At 47.2% G+C, this 21,766-nt stretch overlaps 1 protein-coding gene across 2 annotated transcripts in view; it reads right to left on the bottom strand.

Annotated features, from left to right (window-relative positions):
- CIAO3 (cytosolic iron-sulfur assembly component 3) overlaps positions 1-7,524 on the bottom strand; it is a gene marked incomplete at its 5' end in the record, with an annotated part of 67,581 nt that extends 60,057 nt beyond the window's left edge. For both annotated transcript variants that reach the window (XM_081338564.1, XM_081338563.1), the window contains one exon: positions 7,453-7,524. In XM_081338564.1, coding sequence (XP_081194690.1) covers positions 7,453-7,524 — 72 coding nt within the window. The remainder of the gene's footprint in view (positions 1-7,452) is intronic.
- Positions 7,525-21,766: the final 14,242 nt, after the last annotated feature.

Below are 21,766 nucleotides of genomic sequence, written 5' to 3'. Positions count from 1 at the left end.
CAAGATGTACGTGAAAGAGGTGGTCTCAAAGTGCCCAATCTTAAATTATATTATGAGGCGGCAGCATTATCATCAATTAGCGATTGGTTTAATTTAACACAAAGGAGTTTATTGAATATTGAAGGGTGTGATTTGTTATATGGGTGGCATGCTTATTTATTGTATGATAAAAAAGTGGACAAAGTTTTTAAAACACATATATTAAGGTCTGCCTTGTTGAGAGTTTGGAAAAAATATCAATACAAGCTGAATTATAAAATTCCTATTTGGGCAATACCTAAACATGCAATAGAAAACATAAATGTGGGATTTAAACATGATGTGATAACATATTTATTTATTTATTTATTATTTAAACTTGTATACCGCCCTATTCCCGTAGGACTCAGGGCGGTTTACAGGGAAAAATTAAAAATACATACATACAAAGTTAAAATCCCTGAATTTAAACTAAAACCCCATTAATAAATAATTAAAACCCCTCAGTCTGGGCCAGACAGCTCAAAAAGCCAAGTTTTCAAATCCCTGCGAAATGAGCGAAGGTCGGGGACAGTCCTAAGCTCCGTGGGAAGATGGTTCCAAAGGGCCAGCGCGCCCAGAGAGAACGCCATTCCCCTGGGGATAACCTGCCGGCATTCCTTGACCGGCGGTACCCTAAGAAGGCCCTCCCTGTGGGAGCGCACGGGACGATGGGAAGTTGATGCCGGCAGCAGGTGTTCCCTTAGATAATCCGGACCCAAGCCATTGAGAGCTTTATAGGTCATTACCAGCACCTTGAATTTCACCCGGAGGGCAACCGGAAGCCAATGCAGCTCACGGAGAAGAGGTGTTACACGGGAGTATCGGGAAACTCCCATAACAACTCGTGAAGCTGCATTCTGCACCAGTTGAAGCCTCCGAGTGGTCCTCAAGGGCAGCCCCATGTAGAGAGCGTTGCAGTAGTCTAGCTGGGAGGTCACAAGCGCATGGGTGACTGTGCGTAGGGCATCTCGGTCCAGATAGGGCCGCAACTGGTGCACCAGATGAAGCTGGGCAAAAGCCCCCCTGGTCACGGCTCCTATATGGTCTTCCAAACTGAGCCGTGAATCCAGGAGGACGCCCAAGTTGCGGGCCCTATCAATGGGGGATAACACCTCACTCCCCATAGTTAACGATGGAAAAGATTGGTTAGTCTGAGATGCCGGTATGCACAGCCACTCAGTCTTGGCAGGATTGAGACGAAGCCTGTTTCTCCCCATCCAAACCCGGACCGCTTCCAGGCAATGGAACATCACGTCGAGTGCATCACTGGGTTGGTTCGGGGTAGAGAGAAAAAGTTGGGTATCATCAGCGTACTGAGGATACCCCACCCCAAAACCACGAATGAGCTCGCCCAGCGGCTTCATGTAGATGTTGAACAGGAGGGGAGAGAGAACCAACCCGAGGGACTCCACAAACGAGAGACCTCGGGGCGGACCTCTGCCCTCCTGTCAACACCGACTGCGAGCGGCCCAGGAGGTAGGAGGAGAACCACCGTAGAACAGTGCCTCCCACTCCTAACCCCCTGAGATGCCGCAGTAGGATACCATGGTCGATGGTATCGAAAGCCGCTGAGAGATCTAAAAGGACTAGGACAGAGGAACATCCCCTGTCCCGAGCCCGCCAGAGATCATTCACCAGTGCGACCAATGCCGTCTCCGTGCTGTACCCGGGCCTGAAACCCGATTGGTACGGGTCAAGATAATCCGTTTCCTCCAGGAACAGAGGGAACTGATGCGCCACCACACTCTCAACAACCTTCGCCAAAAAGCGAAGGTTGGAGACCGGACGATAGTTATTTAAAACAGCCGGATCCAAGGCAGGCTTCTTGAGGAGGGGCCTCACCACCGCCTCCTTCAAAGCAGTGGGAAAGGTACCCTCCTTCAAGGAAGCAGATATTACTGCTTGGAACCAGCCTCGTGTCTCCTCCCGAGCCGCATAGACCAGCCAGGAGGGGCACGGGTCCAGTAAACAGGTGGTGGAACTCAGTCTCCTCATGATCCTGTCCACGTCATCGGGGGAAACAGGGTCGAACTCAGTCCAGGTAACATGCTCAAGACCGCTTGGTTCCTCCATTCCAGACTCTGCCCAGTCAGAGTCCAAACCGGTCCGGATCTGAGCGATTTTATCCACCAGATGATGACTAAACTCCTCAGCCCGTCCCTGTAAGGGTTCCTCCCTCGTCTCCTGATTAAGGAGAGAGCGAGTCACCCTAAACAGGGCGGCTGGGCGATTATCTGCGGACGCGATGAGGGCAGCGAAGTAATTAGACTTTGCCGTCCTCATCGCAGCGAGGTAAGACCTTGTAAAGGCTCTTAGTCGCAATTGGTCAGATTCAGACCGGGTGGACCTCCAACCGCTCTCTAGACCCCCGTCTCCGACGCTTCATCTCCCGGAGCTCCACGGAAAACCATGGGGCCCAACGGGATCTGTGCCGAGTCTGGGGTCACAAGGGTACAACACGGTCGAGTGCCTCAGTGGCCGCCCTTTCCCAGGCATCCACCAAGGCATCGACCGGGCTGTGAGTGAGGGAGACAGGTAAGGACCCAAGCGCCATCTGGAACCATTCTGGGTCCATTAGGCGCCTGGGATGGAACCACCTGGTCGGTTCCACAGCCCAGCAGCGGGGGGTGGCACAATGGAAGACCAGCCGCAGGAGATAATGATCGGACCATGACAGGGGGACAACAGTTGGCGAGCCCCCTCCCAAATCATCCAACCATTGTCCAGATAGAAAGATCAGGTCAAGGGTGTGACCCGCCCCATGAGTCGGGCCCTGAATTACTTGGGTCATGTCCATGGCCGTCATGGAAGCCATGAACTCCCGAGCTAACTCTGACGACCCTCCCAGGGAAGGCAGGTTGAAGTCACCCAGAACTATAAATCTGGGAAACTCCACTGCCAACCCTGAGAGGGTGTCGAGTAGCTCAGGCAGGGCCGTTGCCACACAGCTGGGCGCCAGGTATGTAAGCAACAGGCCCAACTGAGCCCGAGGGCCACATCTCATGAGAAGGGACTCACTCCCGCCTATCTGGACAATGGTGGTCTCCCGCGGACATAAGGTCTCCCGTACAACCACCGCCACCCCACCACCCCTGCCCTGAGCCCGAGGCTGGTGCAGCACACAGAAACCCGGAGGGCAAAGTTCAACCAGAGGGACACCACCCTCTGGGCCCAACCAGGTCTCTGTAATGCATGCCAGATCTGCATGTTCCTCCTCGATCAATTCCCGGACGAGGGGAGCCTTGTTCACAACGGATCCGGCATTAAAATACACCAGTCTGAGCTCAGGGTCCTGATCCCCCTCACCCCCGGATACAAGGGTACTAACCGGAGGGTCGGAACACGCCACCGCTCGGAGACAGCGGGGGCGCGGTCCCGGATATTGATACGGCCCTCCGTGTAACCGCATGCTGCCATTCCCAATCGTCGTGGGGATTTTTAACCCCACCCCCATACCAACAGAACCAAAAGCCCACGCCCCCAGCCCCATCTCACCGGGAACTATTGAAGGCCCAGACTGATAGACTGATATAAAGAAATTCTTAGATTGGAAAAGAATGAATGGCAATTGAAGTCTTTCAATATTTTAAAAGAAGAAAAAATAGTACAAACTTGGTTTCAGTATAGGCAGTTACAGGCTAGATGGAAAGAAGATCAGAAAATTGGTATTTCAATATCAGATGGGAATTTGGTAAAGCAAATTAGAGATCAAAGTCGAGCACATATAAGGATATATAATGCATTGATAGAAATTGACTCAGAAGCGGAATTGGTTAAGAATTGTATGATAAAATGGGCCCAGAACTTTCAAGAACCAATAATAATGGATACTTGGGAGAAAATATGGGTTAGGAATGTTAAATTCACACAGGCACAAAATCTAAGGGAGAATTTTTACAAAATGTTTTATAGATGGCATTTAGATCCCAAAAAATTAGCATGTACAATTGCAAGAAAAAGTATGTGAACCCTTTGGGATTACGTGGAATTTTGCATGAATTGGCCATAAAATGCGCTCTAAACGTCATGTAAGTCACAACAATAGAAAAACACAGTCTGCTTAAAATAATACTACACAAACATTAGCTGTTGTCATGTTTTAATTGAACATAAGATGGAAACATTAACAGTGCAGGGTGGAAAAAGTATGTGAACCCCTAGCCCAGGGGTCGGCAACCTAAAAAAGGAAAAGAGCCACTGGGAACCGGTTCCATCACAAATTTAAAAAAGTGGGAGCCGCGTGCGTGTGTCCATGCACGCGCATGCGCAAAACTTTTTTTTGCGCATGCGCGGACGCACGCGGTTGCCATTTTTTTAAAAAAAAGTGAGATGGAACCGGTTCCCGGTTGCCCGACGGCGACGGCCCGTCTGCAAAGCTGCCGCTTTCAGCAGCTTTGCAGACGGGCCGCGGCAGCTTCCTCAAAGAGCAGCGCCCCTGCCCATTCTGAGAGGTGCGCACGCACCTCTCCGAACGACCGGAGGTGTGCGCGCACCTCCCCAAACCTTTGGAGAGGTGCGCGCGTACCTCCGCACAAACGGGCAGAGATGCCGCTCTTTGAGGAAGCTGTAGCGGCCCGTCTCCGAAGCTGCCGCTTTCGGCAGCTTTGCAGACGGGCCGCTACAGCTTCCTCAAAGAGCAGCGCCCCTGCCCATTCTGAGAGGTGCGCGCGCACCTCTCCGAACGACCGGAGGTGCGCGCGCACCTCCCCAAACCTTTGGAGAGGTGCGCGCGTACCTCCGCGCGAACGGGCAGAGATGCCGCTCTTTGAGGAAGCTGTAGCGGCCCGTCTCCGAAGCTGCCGCTTTCGGCAGCTTTGCAGACGGGCCGCTACAGCTTCCTCAAAGAGCAGCGCCCTGAGAGCAGCGCCCTGACTGCAAGAGCACAGCGCATAATGCTTAATGAGGTAAAGAAGAATCCTAGAGTGTCAGCTAAAGACCTACAGAAATCTCTGGCACATGCTAACATTTTTGTTGACACATCTACAATAAGGAAAACATTAAACAAGAATGGAGTACATGGGAGGACACCACGGAGAAAGCCATTGCTGTCCAAAAGAAATATTGCAGCACATTTGAAGTTTGCAAAAGAGCACCTGGATGTTCCACAGCACTACTAGCAAAATATACTGTGGACAGATGAAACCAAAATTGAGTTGTTTGGGAAAAACACACAACACTATGTGTGGAGAAAAAAAGGCACAGCACACCATCAAAACCTCATCCCCACTGTAAAACATGGCGGAGGGAGCATCATGGTTTGGGGCTGCTTTGCTGTCTCAGGGCCTGGACGGATTGTTGTCATTGATGGGAAAATGAATTCCAGTGTTTATCAGGACATTTTGCAGGAAAACGTACGACCATCTGTCCGCCAACTGAAGCTCCGCAGAGGATGGGTGATGCAACAGGACAATGACCCAAAGCATACAAGTAATTCAACAAAACAATGGCTTCAACAGAACAGAATACGCCTTCTGGAGTGGCCCAGTCAAGAGTCCTGACCTCAACCCGATTGAAATGCTGTGGCATGACCTTAAGAGAGCGATTCACACCGGACATCCCAAGAATATTGCTACACTGAAACAGTTTTGTGAAGAGGAGTGGTCCAAAATTACTCCAGATCGTTGTGCAGGTCTGATCTGCAACTACAGGAAACGTTTGGTTGAGGTTATTGCTGCCAAAGGAGGGTCAACCAGTTATTAAGTCCAAAGGTTCACATACTTTTTCCACCCTGCACTGTGAATGTTTCCATCTTATGTTCAATTAAAACATGACAACAGCTAATGTTTGTGTAGTATTATTTTAAGCAGACTGTGTTTTTCTATTGTTGTGACTTACATGACGTTTAGAGCGCATTTTATGGCCAATTCATGCAAAACTCCACGTAATCCCAAAGGGTTCACATACTTTTTCTTGCAACTGTATGTATCCAAATTGTCAGCCAAAATGTTGGAGATGTGGTGATGATGCAACGTATTATCATGTATGGTGGACTTATAAAAAAGTTAAAGCTTTTTGGATTAAAATTTGGTGGAACATGCAGAAGATCTTTAAGAAAAAGATAAAGATTTTTACCACAATTGTTTTTGTTGGGTATTATCACTGACTGTACTGCTATAGAAACTAAATTGATGCTGAATTTAATAACAGCTGCAAGACTTTTGGTAGCGCAATACGGGAAGAAGGAGGACCTGCCTACTATTGAAGAATGGACTTTGAAAGTTTCAAACTTGGCAGAAATGGCTAAAATCTCGGCATATGTGAAAGATCACTCGCAACAGAGATATATAGTGGAATGGAGAAGATGGATTGATTATATTCAGAACAAATATGGGACTACAAAGTATCATTTAGCATTTGAATAGTTATTAGTTATTGTAATTAGAGGCTATATTATTTTTCTTTTCTATGGCTAAGGAGAGTTAAAGTGTGATAGGGTTTAAAGAGTAATTATAGTAATCAGAATATTTTAGAGTAAGATTGTATGATGTAATACCCTGTATTCGGCTCTGGGAAGTCGTGTGTGTGTGTGTGTGTGTGTGTGTGTGTGTGTTGGGATGGGAGGGATGGGGAGGGGGGTGGGACAGATGGGGTATATATTTTAAAAATGTATTTTAAAACTTTTCAATAAAAAAGCAAAGGATGGAAACAAATCAAGGAGATAAGCAACCTGTACTTAAGGAGAAACTTCCTAACAGTGAGAACAATTAACTAGTGGAACAGTTTGCCTTCAAAAATTGTGGGTGCTCCATCACTGGAGGCTTTAAAAGAGATTGGAGAGCCCTCTGTCTGGAATGGTGTAGGCTAGGGTCTCCTGCTAGTGTGCGTGTGGGGGGGCTGGACTAGAAGACCTCAAAGGTCCCTTGCAGCCCTGCAATTCTGGAACGCTGCCTCTTCCCTGCTACTCGCTGGGAGGGGAGCCCCCAAGGCCAGACAGCACAGGATGGGCAAGAGGGGCGTCCAGAGCCACCTGCATTAGCTTCCACTGCCCAGATCTTCTTTCAAACCACCTTAACCAGGGATATTCAAACATGACCCTTTTATGACTTGTGGACTTCAACTCCCAGAATTCCTAAGCCAGGCACGCTGGCTGAGGAATTCTGGGAGTTAAGTCCACAAGTCATAAAAGGGCCAAGTTTGAAGACCCCTGACTTAAACCGCCTCCCGCTTTCCCAACTGGCAGCGAATGGAGCCATTTTAACCAAGGCTTCTTCCTCTCCTCCTAGAAGGGGAAACCCGAACCGAGTGGGGGCGATAGAAAGCCCCTCCTCACGGCTGCGATGGTGGCACAGCGACGCTGAGGCAAGCGGAGAAGGGAGCTCCTGCCAAGCCGACCTCCAGACCGGCTCTTCGGCCTCTGCCAGGGCAAGGCTACCGATAAGGTGTAAAAACGTCGCTTCGGTCAAGCGACGCGGACCCCGGCCTGACGCCCACCTGCGAGGGCCCGATGAAATCGTCCAGGTCGGTCAGCTGCAAAGCGCCGCTGAATGGCGACGCCACCGCCATATTGCGCCCGCCTTGCCGTAAAGCGCCGTAAAGCGCGAGCCGCGCTTCCGTAAAAGGCAGCGGGCCACAGGCCCTCCTGTCGTAAAAGCCACCGCGAAGCAGGCGCACGAGGCTCCGCCCACTCTCCGTTCGAGAGACCTACGTAGGGAGCAGAGTCGGGCGCACGAGGCTCAGCCCGCTCTCCTCCCGAGGGGCGGTTGGGGCCTGCGATCCTTTCGCCGAGAGGGCCGAGCGCGGTCCGGTCTTGCGGGCTGAGCTGGGCTTTCTTAGGCTGGCAAAGACGGCCCGCCGGAACTGGGCTCCGAGACCCCGGCCGGAGGATCGCCCAAGGCGACCTCAGCCGTCGCTGAGTAAATGGTGACCCCCAATCTACAATGCAGTCCTCGTGGCTGCTCCAAGAAGATCCCCCTCCTCTGATTCAGGTGTCCCTGTGGAGTCCCAGAAAAAAAAAACCAAGTCGGCCCAACGGCTCGGAGAGTGTTAAGACCAGTTGACGGCATAGAAAGCACAATCTTTCCGTTCCTCCCCACTCCCCAGCCTGTCAGAACCTATCATTCTGCCTCCCCTCCCCCACCCCAACGAATCTCAACTGTCAATAACTGAGGAAGCTTTTACGACGGGTAGGCAACCTCGGCTCTTTTATGACTCATGGACTTCAACTCCCAGAATTCCTGAGTCAGCTGACTCAGGAATTCTGGGAGTTGAAGTCCATGAGTCATAAAAGAGCCGAGGTTGCCTACCCCTGTTCTAGGAAAAGAAGCAAAAATGTCTTCTTCCTCAAAAAATCAGGTTGCCTTTTCAAAATAAAAACCACTTTTGATACTGAAGGGAGCTTAAGCTTGATGTTAGTAATATTGATATTAAAGGAAAATAAATAAAGGTTATTCTTTTATAAATGGTACCAAATGTAACACCAATGAATTTTATCAAATGTAACACTAAGATGTGGGGGCCATCTATTTCCTGCTTAGACAGAGAATTCACACATGGTAATCAACAAAGTTCTTTTGAAATGTTAAAAAGGATACTCACCTCAAGAAGGTGAGTAAAACAAGATAGTGTGGTGACGGATGTAAGGAAGTTGTTACAATAAGTCTTTTGGAAGTAAAGGTTCAAAGAAGATCTTTTAGAAATGTAAATGACTTCAAAGACTAACTTAAGTTTCTTGGGGGGACATGTATCGAGAAAAGAAAGTATAAATGCTTGCTTTGAAACTTGCTCGGCGCGCTCTTCGAACCCAATCCAACTTGGGAAGGGTCTAAGAGGCCGCATTTGCAAACACTTTCTTTATTATTTTCTTTATTATTTTCAATTTCTTTTCAATAACTCTTTGTTTTTGTTAACCAGACTTGTTTTTGAGTTGTATCAAATTTTGGGTTTTTAAATCTCACAATCTTGGCGACCAAACGTGGGGCTTGAAAGAGCCTCTAGGGAGGAGCTGTTCTCAGTAAAGTCCAGGGGCGCGCCTGTTGATTTCAACTGCCTGGAGTTGTCTGAGATCTAGCTTCCCATTGCAGGCTCCGAGCCAAACTAAATTAACAATTCTGGTCTACAAAATTCTACAAAAGTCTCCCCCATCTGAGTTCCGCTGGGCTTTTGCCTGTGGCAGTGCAAGGTGTCGCGTGTTGGTGAAGGAGGAATGTGGCTAGTCTTTGCTTCCAATCTCCCTGTACTATGCGCTTGAGTGCATCTTTTGTTGTTCTCACGAATCGTTCTGCCAATCCATTACTGGCAGGGTGGAAGGGGGCCGAGGTGACGTGTCTAATCCCCAAGGTCCTCAGGAACACCTGGAAATCCGAGGAAGTAAATTGCGTTCCATTATCTGACACGATTACATCAGGCAACCCATGTGTAGCAAATATCCCCCTCAATGCTTGGATGGTCCCTGCTGATGTCATGCTGCTTACAGGTACCACCTCAAGCCATTTTGAATGACTATCCACAACTACCAGAAATGTGTGACCTTGGAATGGGCCAGCGTAGTCTATGTGCACCCTGGACCAGGGTGAGTGTGTTTCCTCCCACTTATGGACTGGTGCATGTGGTTGTTCTGGCCGTGTCCTCTGGCATGTGTAACACCCCGCTACCTGTGCTTCTATCTCCTTGTCCAACCCTGGCCACCACAGGTAACTCCTTGCTAGAGCCTTCATTCTTACTATTCCTGGGTGTCCTTCATGTAGTGATTGGAGAACTCTTTCCCTGAGCCTTGTGGGAATTATGACTCTGTTTCCCCACAAAAGGCACCCTTTGTGTGTGGACAGTTCAAACCTCCTTGAGAAGTAAGCAGTGAACTCTTGCCCTGGTGATTTGTCTTGCCACTCACTACTCACCCACGAATGAACCCTGCTCAGAACCTTGTCTTTTGGTGTCTCTGTGGCTATGTCCTTCGCGTTGAGGGGGCATTCTGGCAGTTCTTGGATTGCCAGGATTTGGGCAGCCGGTGCTGGGTCCGGCTCCCTGTTCATTAGGGGCAGTCTGCTGAGACCATCAGCATGCCCCATCTCCTTCCCTGGTCTGTGTATCAATTTACAAGAATATGCAGAGAGAAAAATTGACCATCTTAGCATTCTAGGTGACAAAATCTGTGGTGTTTGTTTCTCTGTTGTGAATAGTCCTAATAAAGGTTTATGGTCTGTGAAGATTATGAAATCTCTGCCATACAGGTAATCATGAAATTTCTTTACTCCAGCAACCACTGCCAGTGCCTCCTTGTCTATCTGGGCGTAGTTCCGCTCTGCAGCTGACAGGGTTCTGGAGTAGTAGGCGATGGGAGCCTGAGTTCCATCCTCCTTGAGATGGCTGAGCACTGCTCCAATCCCATAAGGGGATGCATCGCACGCAAGACAGATTGGCTGATCTTCCCTGAAATGGGTGACAGTGGCATCGCTTGCTAACATGTTTTTTAGTGTTTGGAATGCTTTTGCATGTTTGTCAGTCCATTCCCAAGGCGCTTGCTTGTCAAGTAGCCTATGTAGGGGTTCTGCAATTGAGGCTTTGTGAGGCAGGAATGTGTGGTAGAAATTGAGGAGCCCCAAGAACGCCTGCAATTCAGGCTTGTTTTTGGGAGCAGGGGCTTCTTTGATTGCCCTCACCTTTGATGCAGATGGGTGGATGCCTTGAGCATCTATTCTGAACCCCAGGAATTCTGTCTCTGGGACCCCAATCCTGCACTTCTCCCTTTTGAGTTTGAGACCTGCCCCCCTGAACCTCTCAAGGACCGTCCTTAAACGGGTCGCCAGCACGTCCGGGGAGCTGGCTGCGATCAGGACGTCATCAAAATAAGGGCAAACCCCTGGTATTCCCTTAAGTGTCCTTTCCATCACCTCCTGAAAAATCCCCGGCGCTACGCTAACCCCAAACTGCAACCGGTCTACCCGGAACGCTCCCTTGTGAGTGATGATCGTTTGCGCTCTAGCAGCCCCTGGGTCTACCGGCAATTGCTGATAAGCTTGGGCGAGGTCCAATTTAGCGAACACCGACCCGCCTTGTAGGGACGCTAAGATGCTGCTGACTGCAGGGACCGGATAGGAATGGGCACTTAAAGCTCGGTTTATAGTCCCTTTATAATCAGCACAGATACGAATTTCCCCATTTGCTTTAATTGGCGTTACGATGGGAGTTTCCCAATCTGCTCCATCAACTGGTGTTAACACCCCCTGGTCTACCAGCTTATCCAATTCCCGCTCTATCTTTTGCTTTAACGCGAATGGAACACGCCTCGCCTTCATCCTTATGGGTTGTACCTGGGGATCTAGTCTAAATGAGATTGGGGGACCCGTGTACTTCCCCAACTGCCCATCGAACACGTCTGCGAATTCCTCGCAGACTGCTTCTAGGGACAAATGGCTGCGTGTCTGATTAATCCCTGTGATTTTGATGCCCAAGGCGTTAAACCACCCTAACCCCACAAGGCTAGTCCGCTGGCCCTCGATGACCAACACATTTAATTTACCCTTGAATCCCTTGTACTGCACCCACAACAACGCCTCCCCCCGGATTTTGATCGGTGAATTTTGAAAGTCAGAGAGGGTCAGTCTGGATGTCCTCAAGGGAACCCGTTGGCCGCTTCGCTTGCAAATGTCTAAAAACGTTCTGGCGGAGATGATGGATACGGCTGACCCTGAGTCCAGCTCCATCAAGCAGGGGACCCCTTGCAGCCTCACCCTCAGTTTTATTTTTTGGGCTAGCGCCGCAGGAGCCCCTGTTTTGAAAACGCCCGGCCGTCCCATCGTGTGACTCACAGTCAGACCCAGCGACCGCTTCCCAGTACCTGTGGCATACTGGAACTCGGCTTCCACCTCGTGTAGGCTGTCCCGCTGCTTGCTTCTGCAGACCGCCACGATGTGCCCCGTTTTTCCGCATGACCGACACTTCGCCGACTTGAAACAGCAGGTAGACCGGGGATGCTGTCCTCCGCAGCTTGCACAGCGGGTAGACCGGGAGCCGCTCGCGCCGCAGCCGGAGCACTGGGTAGACCAGGGCTGTCCGTAGCCGCTGTTCAGGGTAGACCGGGAGTTGCAGCCGCAATGCTGGGTAGACCGAGGGCGATTCGCGCTGTGACCGTGAGGCTGGGTAGACCAGGGTCCGCTCGCTCCGCATCTGCACTCCTGGTCTCTCTCGCCTGCCGTGGCTGGTCTCGGTTCTTTTCTGTTGTCTCGGTCGGGGTTGAGGGATCGCTGAGGTCGGTTGATGGCATCCACCTCCAGCTCTGCCCCGTCTGCGTCGGTGCCTCTTCTCACCTGGTGGATGGATCCGCCTTCCCTCGTCTCGGGCTCCTCGGCTGCATCCCAGGCTAGGAGTTCGTCTTGGACATCCCTCAGGGTCAGTTTCTGCTTAGCAAAAAGTTTCTGGCGCAGCTTCCTGTCCCTCACCCCACAAACGAGCCGATCCCGCAGCCTAATTTCTAGATTTTCGAAATTGCAGAGGCGAGCTGCCAGCCTCAGAGCTGCCATATACTGTTTGGCAGACTCACCTGGTCGCGGATCCCGTTTTTCAAAACGATACCGCCAAGCGATCTCGGACGTCTCGGGCTTGAAATGTTCAGACAGCTTCGCCAGCAATTCGTTGTAGCCGACGGAGTGGATGTCATCGGGTGCGCAGAGACCGACCGCCAGCTGGTAGGTTTCTGTGCCGCAGCTGCAGAGCAGTACCGCTGCTCTGTGCCGGTCCTCCTTCACCCCGTTTGCCCTCAGGTAGCATTCTATCTGCCCCACGAAGGCTTCCCACTCCTCGGGGCGGCCGCTATTGAAAAGGGGATACTGACCCAGTTGTGTCATCTCGTCGTCTCGGTTGTCCTGCGTCTGGATCCGGGGCTGCCGATTGGATTCCGTCCGCGGCTAGCATTGTCCGATGCAGGATCCCACCTTCGTCGCCAGTGTAAAGTCGCGTGGTCGCACAGAGAGACGGACACTTGAGCTGGGTAGTATTTCTTTTATTCGGATCAGGAATGAATCTGGGACAAAGGGGTTTACCTGGTGTTTCTTATACCTGCCCAGGTGAATGATGGCCAATAGAATTGAACCTGGGCTTCCCGCCAGTGCATGTGGCCAATAGGTTTAAACCCTGGCTTCCCGCCAGAGCTGACCATGCCGGGGGCTGTCAAACTTGCTCCGTCCGGCTTTTCCTGCCTCAGCGGTTATCGCCTGGAGCTGTCCAGCCCCCTGCTGCGCTGGCATTTCCTGTGTATGCTAGCAGCATACACTACAAAAATCAAAGAACAGGAAAAAGGAAGAGAGTCAACAACTGAGGCCCAGGACCAGGTAACCCAGTGCACTGGCCCAGGTAAGAAACTTTTGCCCCGAAGGAGGGAAGCATGCAATTGTACCTGGGTGGTCAGGAGAGCGATTGTGGGAGGTTTCTGTGATAATGGCTGTGTGAGTGTGATGGGCTGTGTTCTGGGAACACTGGTAAGTCCAAAGCGAGTGCGGACCTGAAAGGTTGCATTTCCTTAACCCGCGAGGGGAAAGGACAGCCTGAAGGGAAGCGAACTGGTGTTAAAAATTTTTGAGTGGCCATAAGATCGAGAACCTCAGGGAACCATAATCAGGGAAACTCTCAAAGAAGATGGGCAATTGTTGTAGTTGTTGTTGTAAACCTAAAGAAAAGAACATTCAGAGAAATAAAAGCAAGTTTTTCTTCTCTCTTTTTCTTTTAATCTAGCTCTTTGGACTATTCAATTCCCTTTGTCAAAGGTGAGGTGAGGAGGGTGCTACTTTTCCCCTCCCCCTTTACACCTGCAAAAGACCCCAGGTTCAAAATTCCTTTTAGTCTTTCCCCACTGTCTTTTGAAGTTGGTGAGATAAATTGGAGGTAACCATAAATGTTTTCCCCTTTTTTAATTAAAAGGGGAGACCTGTTTTGGCCTAAAACCCCAAATTGATATGTGTGTTTTATTTTGTTATATATGGACATTTGGAACATTAAGCTTGGACTTGGAATGGTGAGAAAAATAGGAGATGGTTAAAGGGCCCTATAGAAACCATGTTCGGTTGGAATCACCTCATCATTTTTCTCACCTCTTGTAAGACAAGCCATGTGTAAATAAATTTTGTTTTAATAGTATCTATGTATATATGTCTGTGTTGTTCTGTGTTATTTCCAAGACTTGGAAGAGGGTCAAAATCCTCTCTGATAACACCAAACAAAAAGGCCTTATTTAACAATGTATGGTTTGTCTGGGGAAAGTATGAAATGAAATTTTTGTATGTGAAATTGTTTATGCAAGCAGTCAGAATGGAAGTGAATGAGTTAATTTGCTGATATGTAAATGTGTGTGTTAGCCTTCAAACATCACTCACCCCCACCAGTCCCAGGCTGTGAAAGGAATAGTAAATTGCAGATTTTATTGTTGTAAAAGTAAATGAAAAAAACAACGAGACAAGTTTCATGGACAATGTGTGAGAGAATTTATGGAAAATGCATGTGAAGGACAGCAAAAAAAATTAGTGGTGAGATTTTTGTAAAATTTCTTTTACTCCTGTCTCTTTCTCTTTCCCCCCTCCTCCCCTGTAAAGTGAGAGAGAGAGAGAGAGAGAGAGAGAGAGAGAGAGAGAGAGAGAGAGAGAGAGAGAGAGAGAGAGAGAGAGAGAGAGAGAGAGAAGGGGGGGCTGGTCATTTTAACCATTTTTTTTCTGCTTAGAATTCTGGTCTGAGGAAGGGGGGTGGGTGTGAAATGTAATGCCCACTCTTGCAGTTTCAGCTTGTAATTTTTTTTGGAAAGAGGATACAGTAATTGTTGGACAATTTTTTTGGAAATCTTTGAGTTTTAGAAATTACTCTAATTTTTTGTGGAGGTTTTTTTTGATGTTTTTGTGTCTGTGTGCAGGACACATTGATGGAAGGTGATATCTGGGAGAATTGGGGGAATTGCAATTCTCTCCTTGTTTGGGACATTTTTTTTTAGGATTGTGAATGGCTATGTTGTTTTGACTAATGATTTGCATGCAAAACTATTAGGGAAAGAGGCAGCCAGTGGCATTTTTGTCTTAAATTAACATTTGGGGAAGTCTTGGTGGTTAGCATTTCTTGTTAAGTGTGGGTAATTTTAAATCAGAAAGCCCAAAGGAGGTATCCACTTGCTCATAGCAAAGTAGTTGGGGGGAAAAACAAAACCACAATGAAGGTGGGATAGTAAATGGAAAGAAAATGGAAGTGGAAGCTGGGAGAATTTCCCTCCCTTAATCAGCACTAACCTGTGGATTTTATGCCTTACAACAGGCTCTGAGATTGTTAATAAAGGAAAAGGGGAACATATACACTGACTCCAAAAAGGATTATGGAATCTTCAATACTTTTGGAGAAGAGAAATGTAGAGGATTGATTAATAGCTAAGGGAAACAGTTGGCTCATGCAAAAGTTGATAGAAGCTGTGGAAGCAGAAAAGACAGAAGTTAGGCCAGAGTGGCAGAAGAGCAGTGAATGAATGGATAATAGAAGGGAGAAACAGAAAAGTGGTTTTTAAGTTGGTTTGCACAGATTTGTGAATTGCATGCATTAAAATTGTTGGAAACAAGGGGATTGCCACTAATGGGGTCATCCTAAATGTGTGAATTGTATGCCTTAACACAAGCCTTAGAATGCTGAAGGAACAAGAATGTACTATAGAAATATGGAAAGAGAGAAACATGGGAAGTAGAAGAAAGTGAGAGGTGGATGTTGCATGATGGGAGTCGGATGTTGAAAAGACAGAAAGAAAAAAAAATAGCTAGAACACAGAAGCAGAAAAAAAGAGATAAATGCTGGTGATACTACACAATGAACACTCCTCATAGGATGTGTAATAAATGAAAGACTGGTTTGCTTTATCAGAAACTTCTGAGATTTTTGCCATAAAGAATGTTAATTTCAAATTCTGTTGAAAAAGTGGAGATATCTGTATGATGTTTGTCATTCCATTCTTCGTTCACAAGTTCTCTCATTCCTATAATAGAAACTGTGAAGCAACTATTAAATCTTTGTTTTTGTTAAAAAAAATATTACAGATAAAAAAGAGGTGTATGGTTGTATTTATATTTTAGTTAAACAAATCTGTGATAAATAGAAGTAAATAAAAAGCTTTACAAAGTTTGGCGTTGAGGCCATTTCAATATAGGCCTCAATCGGAAAACTGTCTTGGTCCCTTTCAAATGATGTATGGGAGACTTTTGTTACTTTCAAGAATGTCAATGAGGAAGAGTAGAAAATTACTCAATATTTAATCTGGCGTAGGTTTTCTCTTCTATCTCAGTACAGGCCCAGGCTGCCCTACCACCTGTCTCTGGCCATTGTTGTTCCTGGAGAGTGGGTTCAGGTGAAAAGAACTGTCACCTAAAAATACCAGCCCTGAGTGGTCTCAACCATGACAAGTCCTCCTGATTTAAGGAATCAAGGTGTGAGTCCATGGAAAGTCCCATCATTCCCTCTCCAGTGACAAGCTCTGCAGCTGGACGGCCTGCAAATGAAATTTCAACCTGCCTCGCCTGTTGAACTGTTTCCATCCATGTATGAGAAAAACCTCAATGGATTGGACTACCCTGGAAATCATGTTCCTGGAACCTGGACTGTGTATTGCAATATTTTTCTTCTGCTACTGTTGTTTCCCTCGTACCTTCTTTGGTAGAAGGAAGGACCACGGGCAAAAGGGAGTTGTGTTTATAACAAGGCTACGTATTCCACTTGCAAAGGGGCAACAGGGTCACTTGTTATGCTCCTGTCAATACAGTGCAGCTTTAACAACAACTTTAAATATGGACATATGGAGGAACATACAAACATTACCTTTTGGGGAAGAATAACACCAGACTTATGGACAGGTGCCATAAACTTTTTTTTTGATGCATGTAAAGCTATTGACTGTAATCAAGCTAAATGGACTAAGTGTGGAGACAGGCGTACTCATTAAATGCCAAATATGTTTGCACATCCTACCCAACCTGGCATAATCAAAGGATTCCTGCAACCCGGTGTGCTTCAAGATAACCAGACTAATGGATTTTTCAGTATCATTTGAACTTGCTTTCAATTGAACCAGATACAAATATGGGTTCAAGTTGATCTTCCTGAACTGGAAACCACATTTGAGATTCCTTCAGTATCAAAGACATTTTTTTATTGATCTGGCCCAAACAATTGTTTCATTTTCAAATGTGAAGTTTGAGAGAACATCACTTCTTACTTTAATTTGACTTAAAAAGAAAAGGACTGTCCAACCAAATGGCTTCTCTATTTTGTCATTGTGGCCCTAAACTGTATTATTAGACCCCAGTCTGATATTACATATAAGGAATATGTCAAAGAAGTCACTGACAGAAATGTGAAAGCTTGTAATCACGTATATGTATCTTTGATTATGTGCAAGCAACTTTGTAGGTGCTTTATATTGGGAAATTAGTTATATAAAAGCAAATGTTTCATGCTTTAGGTACAGGTGATTGCTTATATGAAAAGAACATGACTTTAATAACAACAAAAGAGTGGGAAGAAAGAAACAATGTTAGGAAAACAAGGGTTGGGGAAAGAAGATTCAGAATATAATAACTTGCTTCCACAGGAATTTGAAGAAAAATTAGGGAATGATGAATTCCTAAAAGTATAAAAGAATAATTCAGGTAGAAGAGAAAAAGGGTGGAATTAAAGGAAAATAAATAAAGGTTATTCTTTTATAAATGGTACCAAATGTAACACCAATGAATTTTATCAAATGTAACACTAAGATGTGGGGGCCATCTATTTCCTGCTTAGACAGAGAATTCACACATGGTAATCAACAAAGTTCTTTTGAAATGTTAAAAAGGATACTCACCTCAAGAAGGTGAGTAAAACAAGATAGTGTAGTGACGGATGTAAGGAAGTTGTTACAATAAGTCTTTTGGAAATAAAGGTTCAAAGAAGATCTTTTAGAAATGTAAATGACTTCAAAGACTAACTTAAGTTTCTTGGGGGGGACATGTATCGAGAAAAGAAAGTATAAATGCTTGCTTTGAAACTTGCTCGGCGCGCTCTTCGAACCCAATCCAACTTGGGAAGGGTCTAAGCAAACGCTTTCTTTCTTTATTATTTTCTTTATTATTTTATTTATTTATTCATTTTTATTTTAATTCCATTTATATCCCGCCCTTCTCCGAAGACTCAGGGCGGCTTACAAGCTTAGAAGTAGCCTTCATTCTATGTATATGCCTGCTTATTAGGGCTTTCACACACACCCCAAGCGGCATTATTACAAAGTCAGCTTAATTGCCCCCAACAATCTGGGTCCTCAGATTTTCAATTTCTTTTCAATAAATCTTTGTTTTTGTTAACCAGACTTGTTTTTGAGTTGTATCAAATTTTGGGTTTTTAAATCTCACAATTGATATTAGTAGTGATACTTTGTAATCATATATAATCATCTTGTTTATATACAAGCAGCTTTGTAGGTGCTTTATATTGGGAAATTAGTTATATAAAAGCAAATGTTCCATGCTTTAGGTACAGGGGATTGCTTACATGAAAAGAGCATGATGAGGGGAGGGGGGAAAGGAGTTATGGTGGAACCTGTGTTGTTGTGTATGAGTCATCATCTAGGAATTATTTTTCTGTACCTTTTGGTTCCTAGTACCGAGACCAGATCTCTTTGTTCTGGAAAGGTATAAAAGGTGGAAGACATCTTTCCTGGTTGTGGCCTTCATCTCTACCAGCCACAAAGAGAGATGTGGCCACCCAACTCTATTTTGATCAAAATAAAACTTGTTTGCTTGCTGAAACCTCTGCTCAGGAGTTTCTTTTGGCTCTTTTAAATTCCTGAGTAATGCTGGGGCAATTGTGAGGCTAAGTGTAAAACCTTACAATACCCTCAGAATTATAGATCATCATCAGAACTATCATCGCCCGGCTGCCCTGTTTAGGGTGACTCGCTCCCTCCTTAACCAGGAGGTGAGGGAGGATCCCTTGCAGGGACGGGCCGAGGAGTTTAGTCATCATCTGAGGGACAAAATCGCTCAGATCTGGGCCGGCCTGGACTCTGACTGGGCGGAGTCTGACGTGGAGGAATCGGACGGTCTTGAGCATGTTATCTGGACTGAGTTCGATCCTGTTTCCCCTGATGATGCGGACAGGATCATGAGGAGGCTGAGCTCCACCACCTGTTTGTTGGATCCGTGCCCCTCCTGGCTGGTTTATGCGGCCCGGGAGGAGACATGAGGCTGGTTCCAGGTAGTAATAACTGCTTCTTTGAAGGAGGGTGTCTTCCCCGCCGCCTTGAAGGAGGCGGTGGTGAGACCCCTCCTCAAAAAGCCTGCCCTGGACCCGGCTGTTTTAAATAATTATCGTCCAGTCTCCAACCTTCGCTTTTTGGCGAAGGTTGTTGAGAGTGTGGTGGCGCATCAGTTCCCTCTGTTCCTGGAGGAAACGGATTATCTGGACCCATACCAATCGGGTTTCAGGCCCGGACACAGCACGGAGACGGCACTGGTCGCGCTGGTGAATGATCTCTGGCGGGCTCGGGACAGGGGTTGTTCCTCTGTCCTAGTCCTATTAGATCTCTCAGCGGCTTTTGATACCATTGACCATGGTATCCTACTGCGGCGTCTCAGGGGGTTGGGAGTGGGAGGCACCGTTTTACGGTGGCTCTCCTCCTATCTCCTGGGCCGCTCGCAGTCGGTGTTGACAGGAGGGCAGAGATCCACCCCAAGGCCTCTTGTTTGTGGAGTTCCTCAGGGGTCGGTTCTCTCTCCCCTCCTGTTCAACATCTACATGAAGCCGCTGGGTGAGATCATTCGTGGTTTCAGGGTGGGGTATCATCAGTACGCTGATGATACCCAACTTTTTCTTTCCACCCCGAACCAACCCAGCGATGCCCTCGCCGTGATGTCCCGTTGCCTGGAGGCGGTCCAGGTCTGGATGGGGAGAAACAGGCTTCGTCTCAATCCTGCCAAGACTGAGTGGCTGTGCATATCGGCATCTCGGGTTAACCAGACCATTCCACCTTTAACGATGGGGGGTGAGGTGTTACCCCCCGTTGATAGGGCTCGCAACTTGGGCGTCCTCCTTGATTCCTGGCTCAATTTTGAAGACCATTTAGGAGCCGTGACCAAGGGGGCTTTTGCCCAGGTTCGCCTGGTGCGCCAGTTGCGACCCTACCTGGACCGAGATGCCCTACGCACAGTCACTCATGCGCTCGTGACCTCCCGTTTAGACTACTGCAACGCTCTCTACATGGGGCTGCCCTTGAGGACCACTCGGAGGCTTCAGCTGGTGCAGAATGCGGCCGCGCGAGTTGTGATGGGGGTTTCCCGATACTCCCATGTAACATCTCTACTCCGTGAGCTGCATTGGCTTCCGGTTGCCCTCCGGGTGAGATTCAAGGTGCTGGTGATGACCTATAAAGCCCTAAATGGCTTGGGTCCGGGATATCTGAGGGAACACCTGCTGCCAGCATCAAGTTCCCTTCGTCCAGTGCGCTCACACAGGGAGGGTCTTCTCAGGGTGCCGCCGGTAAAAGATTGCCAGCGGGTAACACCCAGGGGGAGGGCCTTCTCAGTGGGTGCGCCTGCCCTCTGGAACCAGCTGCCCGTAGAGCTTAGGACTGCCCCCGACCTCCGTTCATTCCGCCGGGACCTGAAGACCTGGCTCTTCGAGCTCTCTGGCCCGGGCTGAGAATTTTAATTTTAATTTTAATTTTAATTGGTTTTTTTTACTTTTTCAGGGACTGTTGTAATTATTTTTAATTGTTTTTAACTTTTGTATTTCTTGTTTTAAATACCCTGTAAACCGCCCTGAGTCCTTTGGGAAAGGGCGGTATATAAATCCAGTTAAATAAATAAATAAATAAAAATGCTCAATCAAGAACAATGTCAGATGCCATTCATTGCACAATGTGCTCGAATTTAGTTTGCCTGTTTTTTCTAAATCTTTTCTTCCTTAACTGAATCATAAAGATATTAAATTATTATTTAAATATTAGATGAATTCCAAACGTGATACAGAAGAGCCCAGATGGAGGCAATCAAGTGTTTGGATACTTGGAGGTTGCCAAAAGTCAGCAGATCAAGAACTTGTGCAAAGGAAAATAACCTGGATGAAGGGAGAGCTATTGGGTGCTCATTAGATAACCTGGATATAGTTTCTATTGTTGGTCCCCTTTTCCTTTTATGGACTTCTGTACGGAGCAAAGGAGGCCATAAAGGCTTGTGTAGATCAAGTCTTGGTTGAGGGGCAGAGAGATTTGTTGATACAAGAAGAGACATTTCTGTAGATGAGCAGCACTTGGTTTCTTCACTTGAGTTTGATCTTGGGATGGTTAGTTGGTCTTGGAGGGGAACCACCAACCACTAAAACTAGAAAGTTTCTCTTCTTTCTCCACCCCTTTTCTCTTTCAGAAATGGAACACCATGAACTTGTGTGCCCATCCAGTGCCAACTTAAAAAAATGTCTTGGGCACCAAAGGATTACCACCTTGGTTGTCTTTGGGCTCTATGTGCTGGTTGGCCTTTGTGTTTTTTTGCACCAATTGCTCATTCCCAAGAGAGTGGCATCACTATGACCCAGGAAACCCTAGGGCACTGAAAGCATGGGTAATATTGAAGCAAAATGGATAACTTCGGTGATTACCAGTGTGATCTGTATTTGTGACCTGCAATGTTTAATATTGGTGTTAAACTGTAGATTCTCCTCCTGAAATGCTGGGAATATGAGTAGGTAGATCTTGTACTTTTTCACATCCAACCAACTTCTAGGTACTTCACTTGATGTTCACACCCATGTTCACAGCAGAAGCTCAGAGATCTGA

Source organism: Vipera berus (assembly GCF_964194415.1).
Source record: "Vipera berus genome assembly, chromosome: 13".
Lineage (NCBI taxonomy): Eukaryota > Metazoa > Chordata > Lepidosauria > Squamata > Viperidae > Vipera > Vipera berus.
This window is presented reverse-complemented; position numbering and strand designations above follow the sequence as displayed.